The sequence below is a fragment of the Gavia stellata genome, unplaced genomic scaffold (genome assembly GCF_030936135.1).
Source record: "Gavia stellata isolate bGavSte3 unplaced genomic scaffold, bGavSte3.hap2 HAP2_SCAFFOLD_34, whole genome shotgun sequence".
Lineage (NCBI taxonomy): Eukaryota > Metazoa > Chordata > Aves > Gaviiformes > Gaviidae > Gavia > Gavia stellata.
Window position 1 is genome coordinate 1683886 of NW_026776320.1, and position 9779 is coordinate 1693664.

At 52.4% G+C, this 9779-nt stretch overlaps 1 protein-coding gene across 1 annotated transcript; it reads right to left on the reverse strand.

The window, feature by feature from the left end:
• Positions 1–5301: 5301 nt before the first annotated feature.
• Positions 5302–8739, reverse strand: LOC132320856 (outer dense fiber protein 3-like). The gene is made up of 6 exons (XM_059834480.1): positions 8634–8739; positions 7632–7832; positions 7309–7410; positions 6474–6595; positions 5903–6043; positions 5302–5388 (listed from the first exon to the last, which is right to left on the reverse strand). The coding sequence occupies exons 1-6, from the start codon at positions 8737–8739 to the stop codon at positions 5302–5304; spliced, it is 759 nt and encodes a 252-aa protein (XP_059690463.1).
• Positions 8740–9779: the final 1040 nt, after the last annotated feature.

Genomic DNA, 9779 nt, shown 5'->3' on the forward strand with positions numbered 1-9779 from the left:
GAAGGGCCCACTGAGGGGGTCGGGGAAAGCAGCACCCCCTGAGGTCGAGCTCCTCCTCGCAGCCCAGGCGGGCGTCAGGCAACGGGGAGAGGCCTCTGCAGCCCCGGCTCAGACCCACTCCCTCTCTCGCACACAGCACTTCCAGGCCCAACCGCTCCCTGTGGCGACTCAGGCGCCCCTGCCTCAACATTCCGCAGAGGGGTTTCCCCTGCCTCAACATTCCGCAGAGGGGTTTCCCTTGCCTCAACATTCCGCAGAGGGGTTTCCCTTGCCTCAACATTCCACAGAGGGGTTTCCCTTGCCTCAACATTCCGCAGAGGGGTTTCCCTTGCCTCAACATTCCGCAGAGGGTTTTCTGGGCCGACAACCGTTGCGCACGCACAACAGCCCCCCGCACCCAGTGCATTTTGACAACAGGCCCGTGTCACATGAGCGCGGCGGCCCCGCCATCTTCTTCCGAAGTCTGAGCGCCCCATAGGGGAGGGCCGTTACCAGTCCATGTCACCGCCCGTCAGCCCCGGGCCTGTCACTGCCCCCGGCTGCTCGTGTCCCTGCTGCCCCCCAGCCCATCACCGCCCGGTGTCCTGTCACCCCCCAGGCCTCTCACCGCCCGCTGTCCCTCCTGTCACCCCAGGCTGGCACCACCCGCTGTCCCCTCCTCTCAGCAGCCAGGCAGGGCAAGGCAGCCTGGGGAGATGCAGCGGCCTTTTCCTGGGGCCCTCGGCTAACGAGGACGAGCTTCCACGACAGCTTAGTTTAGATCTTTCAATGCCTTTTGGGTTTCCTAAGTCAGGAAAGCCTTTTGATTTCAGTGCTGTCCTCTATATCCAAGGGAGAGTTGGTTTTGCTCTTTGTGTCTGTTTGTTTTTCCTGTTCGTAGTGGTTTGGAAGCCCAGGTTTTAATAGGGTAGCATTGCTTAAAAGCCAGTGGTGGAATACGGATTATACATATTCGTTCCATAATCCGGCCATAGCCACAGTCCAGCTACAGCAGCAGAGGCAAATAAGCCCGACTGTTGCATATGCCCTAAAAGCCCATCCTCTTCCAGAAATCAACTCCCCTGGGTATCTGTCCCATTGAATTCTCAGTGGTACAAGGACGGGCATCTACGTTAGGAATTGTCACTGAAGAAAGGAAGGATACCACCCTGCTGCCAAGAAGGGTTTGTCGCGAGTCTGAAAGGAGACCCCTGGGTCTATCTACTGCTATCTACAAGAAAAAGTGTTACAGCCCTCTGATAGCATGTGGCACTAAGTTCCACCTGTCTGTAACAGCTTTTATCCCACAGTTAGGGGTTGCAGAACTAGAAAGAGCTATTGCAAATGTGTCAAGGGAATTAGAAAAAGCCATTACTGAAAGCGCAGCTAGTATTACAGCCCTACGGGAAGAAATCAAATTATTATCACAAATGGTAATATAGAATCCATTAGCCCTAGACCACTTTTTAGAAGTACAGGACAGAGTATGTGCATCATTGAGTAACAGCTGCTGGGGTCTTATGTAAATCACGCCCAGAAAAGTGAAACTGATAGAAGCAAGTGTCTCTAGTGATCTCCTTGCCCATTCACCTGTGGTCACATCTACCTGGCTGGCTGTGCCTCCTCATCCCATGCCCACCTCTAGCAAATGAAGGTGGGGTGTTGCATGGGAACATTTTACAGTCAATGTTCAAAGCATTCCTGAGTTAGGACTGAGAAAGAAATGAACCTGTGTGGCATCAGGTGCTTGTTAACGTCATCACACTTAGCAAAAGCCTTCCTAGAAGATGGTCTCTCCTGGAAGTCCCTCTGCAACCACGCTGAAATTGAGATGCAAGAATAAACTCATTACCGTTGCTGCACACTTACCATCTCCCAGGGGAAAGTCACTGAGCGTGGAAGGCCATAGCAGGAATCAAGTGTCCTGGACATTTAGTAGGGCCTGCTGAGGGCTTCTCATAAATGAGTGGTTTAGGCCGCTTAAAGAATCACCATCAAGGGTACTGGGAAAAGCGATTTTAATAGAAGTTTATAAAAATGTGACTCAACAGAATTCGATGGCAAGGTTCACTCTACTACTTACTAAAACATACAAAGGGAAATCAAATGAGAATCAACTCAGAATGATTTATACAGAGGGAGAGAGCGGAGAAACAAAGGGGTAACGAATAAGGAAGACCCTCCCATTGAGTCACAAGGCTCAGAATGGACTCCCTTGCTTTCTAAACTTCTCAAAGAGGAGATTAGCTGCTGCTGAACCCAGACTCATTCCAAGGCTTGGTCAACGCTTTATCTCTAAAGGAAAAGAGAAGGTACAAGGGATGAAGAGTTCCTCCCGTTGAGTCACGAGGGTCGGAATTGACCCCCTTGCTTTCTAAGCTCCTTCTCAGAGAGCAGTCTAGGTGCGGCTAGGTGTAATCCTAGTCCCAGACTTGGTCAATGCGTTTCATCTAAGGATTATGTGTATTTAGCAGCAATTTGAGGTTCATTCACTGTTTGAGGTAAATTATAAGATTTAGGCAGCACTTAAACAAGGATTAATTTTAGGATTTACAAAGCGAGCTAATCACAACAATAGCCTGAAGCGAGCTAATCACAACAATAGCCTGATTACAGATTGATCCACACACGCACGCACACAGACATAAAGCTATAGATACATATACAAAGGTATACCTGTTAAAAATTCCCCTCGAGTTCCGTGAAATATTCACTTCAAATGTCTCAGTATTTCTCAGGGGGCCAGGGTTGAGCCTCCAGGAGGGGAGGGTTTCAGCCCAGGTTTCATCGCCAGCTTTCGGTGGCAGTCCTCCAAATTTCACAAACTGGAGAGTTTGCGAACTCTGAGAGGCGTCCCACTTGGAGGGAGATGCTGCTCGCAGCCCGCTGCAGTCCAGGAGAGCTCAAAGGGCCTCCCTTGGGACTGCTGTTTGTAGGTTTGCAAGATGATTGGCTTTAGTCATTAGTAAAATGAAAGAATTTCTGGAACCATGGTGTTGTTCCACTTGGGTTACGATCCTGATAAGGAGTGCTCCAGGGCTGTTAGGGAATGACAGATCATCCCATGCTGACACTAATGCCAAAGCTGAACCCCTCACCAGATGCCTGAAGCCTAAACCCTCACCCAACTCCCTAATCCTGTCCCTCACCCTCCCTCATCTTCAACCCCTCTCCTAAGCCTAACTGATGTTTCCTAGGATCTAGAAGCAGGGCAGGGATTGTGAGGTTCTGAAGGGAAAGGCCAGGGAGATGAGATGAGAGGTTAGGCAAGAGGAAGGTGAAGGCATAGGTGACATTGCCGGAGAGTAGGTTGTGATGTCATTTCTGCCGGAGGAAGCTGGCTGGTGAGGAGCAGCATTGTGAGGATGCTTGTGAGTGACATCAAAGAGAGAGATGGGACAACGGGGTAGGCCAAAGGAGAGGCATGTGAGAGGGACAGCACTTGCTTGTTGTCTGTGAGGTCCCTACCCCTCAAACGCTAGCCTTAACGGCAGCCCTCACCTCTAGCCTTAATGGCAGCCCTCACATCTAGCCCTAACCCAACCCCTCAACCCACAAAGCTAGTCAGTGCTCAGATCAATTACAAGAAGCTCTAAGCAGAATCACAAACCCTCACGCTGAGCCTCACCCTGATCCCTAACCCTAAAAGGGGAGCTCTCAGCCCTAGCCCTGCCCTGAGCACAAAGCCCAAAGCAGAAACTCTCCCCAGATGCCTGAACCCAAGCTGCTAACATAAACCCCTAACCCCTAAGCCCTAGCACCCTCCCTCGAAGCCCCTAACCTTCCACCTGTCCTCCATGGCACTGCAGATGCCATTCCGCGTGCAAATACCAAGAGAGAGAGCACTGCAGGCGAACACACTATCGCAGAAGGAGATACCCCTGGAGGTGCAGATGTTGATGCAGATACCTTTGCAGATGGATGATCCATTCCTAGTAACATTGCAGATGCAGGTGCCACTGCAGCACAGGAGTCTTTCCTGGGCCCTGTGCACTTTCTAAGGTGCACTTTTATAAGGCGACCTGGAGGACGCATCCATCATCAGGTCTGTTGATGTCATCAAATGGGGAGGAGCATTCCTGTGCCTTAAGGATGCCATTCGGAGAAGCCCTGCCAGGTGGGAGGGATGCCTTGCCACAAACCTCCTGAAATTCCACAAGAACTAGCACTGGGTCCTGCACCTGGGCCAGACCGGCCCCCTCCAGTGATATGGGCTGGGGATCATCTGACCGGGATGCAGTTCTGTGGAACATACCCTGATGCTCCTGGGTGACAGAAGACAAAACACCTTCCAGCAGTGTGCCCTGGTAGCAAAGAAGTGTCCTGGGCTGTATGAACGGGGGCCTCACCCAAAGATGGAGGGAAGCGATTATCTCCCCCTACTCGTCACTCATTAGACCACATGCACAATACGGGGTCAATTTTTGGGCTCCCGGTACAAGAAAGATGTTAATAAGTGGGAGCAAGATCAGCAGAGGGCCATGAAGATGCTCGGGGCCTGGAGCACTTCCCTGCAAGGAGATGCTGCAGGACAGGGCATTTTCATTCTCTAGAATGGGAGGGCTTTGGGACCCTGCCAGCAGCCTGGCCAGTCCCTAGGCAGAGGTTTTCAGGAAAATGGATCCAAATTCATCCCTGTGGTGCTTGGCAGGAGGAAAACAGACAATAGTCTAGACGATGTTGAAATATGAAAGCTTCAGACTAGAGGTAAGGAAAACCTTCTTCCCCTTTGGGGCAGCCCAGCATTGAAGCAGGTTGCCCAGAGGGGCTGTACCATCTTCATCCTGCCATATTGCCAATTCCTTACTGGATAGCTAGCTTTTATAAGGCAACCTGGAGGACGCAACCATCATCCTGTCTGTTGGATTCTTTCTCCTTAACGGTCAGTGTTTTGGGGACTTGCCTGTGGCATTTAGCCCATGGCAAGAGGTCACGCAGAGCAGCTGTGTTTCTGGCCGCACCCTGGAGAGAAGCCACCTGTGTGCACTGAAAAGGGGGGGTGCCGAGACAGACTGTGTCCCTGGGGGCAAGCCTGTGCCTGTGGGATGCTGGGCCATGGGGTGAGAGCATGTAGGGAAGGGCTGGACTGCTTTCACGGGGCAGTGTTTAGGTCCGGTCGGGTGAAACGGTGCTGTCAGAGCTCTCTGCCTTGCTTATGCTGTTGATCTCGGTGCTCTCCTCTCGTCCTTGTCTTGCAATGTTTTGGCTGAGGCATAGACGTGAAATGGAGGGAGCTGATCATCCTCACTCATGCACATGCCCTCTCCCTGCAGCTGAAGGTGACCAGACAAGGTCTTTGCGGGGGGTGTTGTTTTATTAGTCTCATATCAGAGGTATTAGAGGAGTTGTGTAGAGGGAATGTCGGAGTCCAAAAGTGGGAGCAGGTGCCTGGGGCTTGATCAGCGTCACCTGGAAGGGGAAAAGTGAGGAAAAAAAAGGGTGACCGTGGTGCCTTGTTCTTAAGAAGACTTGTCTTCAGAGAAGGCCGTCTGGCATAACAAGTTGATGTAGGTGCATTTGCCCAGAGCTGAGCTGGCACTGGAACTGGCTCCAAGTCCAGAGTCCTTCTAGCTCCAGCCAGACTTCGCTAGATGCCCCTGCCCTCCCAGTTGATCCCCAGTGCATAAGAAAGGTCTGCTCTTGGGTCTGCTTGTCCCTTCTGCGGCGGTGTGTCCTCCTGAAGAGCTTGTGATGTGTGAGCGCCTATCAGCATTGAACGGCTCAGCTAGGGGAGATGCAAAGATGGGGGTTTTGGCCTCCCTCTGCTCGGCTTTGGGCCAAGGCCAGGGAGCAGGCCTGCTGTCCTGCGTTTTGTCACTCCAGTAAGTTGGTCTTGAGTTCTCAGAAGCCCCGTCGGAAGGGGGAGATGCTTAAGGGTTGGTTGTTGCAAAGCGAAGGAGGAGAGGTGGGCAGGCTGCCTTACCTTTCCCGGGTGGTAGTCTGCTGGCCCCGGCTTCACTGTTTTGTCGCCTCCGAGTCTACTGTTGGTTCCCATCGTGTACACGGGAGCCCTTTTTTTGTAGACGTCCAGTTCCACCTTGGGGAATGCAGCAGGACCTGGCGTCTGTAAGAGAGGCAGGGAGGTTGTTGGGTACAGAAGGCGGGTGTTGATTCTTGCTGGGTGCCCACACGGGCTGTGCTACTTGAGCTGGCTGGCCAGAGAAGTGGTGTGAGAGGCACGGAGCGATTGCAACAAGGGAACCTCCATTTAACCTGCCAAGAGGCAGATTTCCCAGAGGAGGAGGGAGATTCCCATTTGTGCCGATGAGCTTTGCCCCACCAAAACCGTTAGTGTTAGGAAGCGAGGGACCGCAGGTGTCGGCAGAGCCTCCCTTTCCCGCTCTTAAGAGCAGGAGAGCCAGGGGACCCAAGGCTTCTTGGGTTTTGCTGCTGGTGCAGGGAAGTGTGCGTTAAGGGAGGCTGCAGCAGGCGCTGGAGCCCTTCTAACCTGAGCTTCAGCTGCTGACGCGAGAGCGCAGAGAAGCATAGCTCACCTTGGAGAGGTCTTCAGCAAAACCATTGTGCTTACTCTTCCCTTTCATGGAGTAGCACGGGCTGGCGTGGGTGTAGGCTGTGTTGGGTCCCACCAGCCGAGGCAGGGTGTAGGTGCCAGGACCTGGAAGGGGAATGGGAAGAACGCCTGTGTGACTCCTGCGGGGAGAGCAGCAGCGCTGGGGTGGGAGAGGAGCAGCCTGTCAAGGCTGCTGCCAGGAGCAGGAAGGATGTTTTGCCCCTCCTCCCAATGTATTCGTCTTCGGTCACACGTGGCGTGTGTTGGCAGCTCCAAGCCTGAGTTGCCGCTTCTTCTATGGGATGAGAGAAGTTGGTGGTGTGGAATAATTGCTGGAGGTAACTTAGGAATTAGATTTATATTCGCATTTTACGGAAAGGCACTATTCACTAATCTAGCCGTGAGAGTTCCCACTGAACGCCATAAATCCCTTAAGTGTGGCCATGCTAGGTCATGGAACACGACTGGACTGAAAGTGCATGGTGTTACGAGTGCATCCGTAATCGTAGGAGTTCAATACATTGAACGCGACCGGACTTGTAACACAGAGCATTGGGCATCACTCAGAATCTAAGCCTCGCCGCCCCCAGCCCCTCTGATATCTGAGGACAAGCTGGAACGCAAGGGGGTTTATTTTCTGCCAAATTGCCTTGCCCTTTAACGTGACAGGTGGTCTGGGACATCAAGCAAGCTTGTCAAGAGGCCGTTGCGTCCTGCTGTGCAGGCTTTTCCCTAGGCCTGTTGAATAAGCTGTCCAGCAGATTTTCCTGGGAGGACACGCAGGCTGCAAGTGTGTGTATCTCCCCAAGTTCCCCTACCTGGAGTTTGGTCGGTTTTGACAGCCTTGTGCCGGAAGGCCATGGACTGTGCCGGCGCGCATTTGTAGAGGTGTTTGTTGGCCTTGTCGGTGGAGTAGTCGCCTAGGGCAGAGGAGAAATGGAGAAAAGCAGTGAAGCTGAGCTCTTTTCCTCAAGCCAAAGAGGAAAGGTCAGGTGGAGGTCTCAGCCTTGTTTGCTTTCTGTCTGGAAACCTCTGAAGCTCCTTCAGGGCGTGAGCTGATGGTTTTGTACCCCGGTAGCACAGGGCAAAAGGAAGGCGTGCTTGTCTTGCCTGAAAGAAGTGCTGGAGAAATGGTACTCACTCGGTCCAGGGGTGACCTCGGTCTTTATCTTGGGAAGTCCGCACATGTGATGTGCTGGAGCCACGTACTTCCCGTTCCTGGTGATGGAGGGCTGGACGTAGTACCGAGGACCCGGAGAACAGCTGTCTGCGACGGGACGTTTGGCCCCTTGAAACGTGTACGCAGGCGCTTTGGTTTTGCTGGGATTGTGAGCCAGGTAACCTAGGAAGAAAAGCCTGTGAAAGGACACCTGCCTGCAACTGCCTATTTAAAGCTAGTTTCTAAGTGCAGGCGTCGGAGTTGCCGGCCTCAAGAAAGTCCCTTCCTGTGTGACTTTTTCCTCCAAGGAGGATACCAGCAGGCCAATACAATGGTACAACGACCTCCAGCAAGAACAATGTAGGCACCGTGCAATTAATCAGCATATCTCCAAAATGCTATTGTTATGAAGTAGTAAACCCCAAAACAGTTGCTAAGTTAACTTAAAGCAAACGTAAAGATCGCTTCCGTGACATTTTGCTTTCCCAGCGCCCTGATGGAAAAGAAAATGAAACTTTACTGCTATGACAGAGGAGGAGAAGAAGAAAGTGAAGGAGAAGAAGCAGAGAAGTTGAAAAAGAAGGAGAAGAAGAACAGGAAGAGAAGATGAAGTACAAGAGGAGAAGATGAAGGAGGAGAAGAAGAGAAGGAGGAGAAGCAGAAAAAGAGGAAGAGGAGGAGGAGGAGAAGAAGAGAAGAAGAAAAGGGTGAAGTGGGAGCAACAAGTTTGTGGCAAAGATACAGAACAAGCTTCCTCCTGTGCACTCAGGCGTTAAGGGGCTGCTAAGGCCACCTCTGGGCTTTGCAGAGCCAGGCAGCTCTTCTCCGGGGCTTTCCCATGAGCAGCCTGAGCTTCCTCTGGCAGGCCTGTGTCCTTGCTGCAGCTGAGAACATGGAGGATTGGAGCAAAGGGGAATGGGGCAGTGGCTACTTGTCCCCTGGAGGTAGTGGATGTGGCGCTCCCCCCTTGTATGGTGGTTTTACCTGTGGTCCCGGGGATTGAGTACTTGGGTCCTGGGCTGGTAAACTGGGCCATGATGGGGCCGCGTGGGCGATGAGGTCTCCAGGTGCCCACCCAGGCTCCGTCCATCTTGGAGGTGGCTACAAAGCCTATGGCAAGAGCAGGAGAGTTGTTGAGGGGCTTCTCTGACAGAGGCCCGGTGTGAAACCTCCCCGGGAGGAGCAGCGACGCGTCACCTTTCTCAGCCTTGGCCATCGGACTGGGTGCGGACGAGCTCGTTGGCTGCTGCAGCTCTCGGTCGCAGAGCACAGTGAGGGTGAGGGCAGGCAGCGATCGGGCAGGAGAGGTTGTGCTGTCAGCTGCCAGGTGGCCTTGGGAAGAGGCCTTCACTCATCATGGGGACGCACTGTGACATCATACAGGCTCCTGGCGCCTGGCATACGTGCTGTTGCGTGATACGGCTGATCAGGAGCTGGGGTTGTCCAACTTGCAGGGCTAGACCTTCATGAGGTCTGCATGGCAGAAACATGCAAGGAGGGAAAAACTGATGTGATTTGTGCATTTCATCTAGCAGCCTTAGACTGTTGGGCTCACGTAATAGCATGAATGTGCATTTGAGCACCTGGAATTTTCTATTTCATGTCTTATTTTCCAGATGTCCCTGAATCTACCTTTTTTTCTTGGGGAGGGCAAATTGGGCCTGATGTTAGTAAGAGGAAATTGTGCTGGCAGCTCTCAGTTACCAAGGCTGAGGAATACCTCTGCAGTGCCACTTTTAGGAGGTTGTCCTTGGAAACACAGGCATGAGAGGCCTTTCCCAAGGTGCAGAAGAAACCGTGCAGACTTGTGTGTACTTTCTTGGTTATGCAAGGAAAGCTAGATGCCAGCCACAGATCAGGAGCGTTTTCACATTTCTCCCCAGGAAGTCACATGTCCTATATTACATGGGTTTCTCATAGGAATAAAAATTGTGAGAGGGCACAGAAGGGTTTCTGTACTGGGCCTGGCTGGGATGCAGGTAATTTTTTTCCTCGCAGCCTGCATGATGCTGTCTTGAGTATTGAGGGTGAATAGGGAATGGGAATCAATGAGAAATGCAGGAATGAAGGGATGTCTTGCAGCTGTGCTGGACGGCGTGGAACTGTTTGAGGAAGATGTCAGCAAATGGG

Bases quoted from the DNA above. Each gene is read 5' to 3' on its own strand.
- LOC132320856 (XM_059834480.1), bottom strand. From the start codon at position 8,739: ATGGACGGAGCCTGGGTGGGCACCTGGAGACCTCATCGCCCACGCGGC. The intron at 6,596-7,308 runs GTAGGGGAACTT...TTCCCCTTCCAG, and splicing joins CAAAACCGACCAAACTCCAG to GTCCTGGCACCTACACCCTG. The intron at 5,389-5,902 runs GTAAGGCAGCCT...TTCCCCTTCCAG, and splicing joins CAGACTACCACCCGGGAAAG to GTGACGCTGATCAAGCCCCA.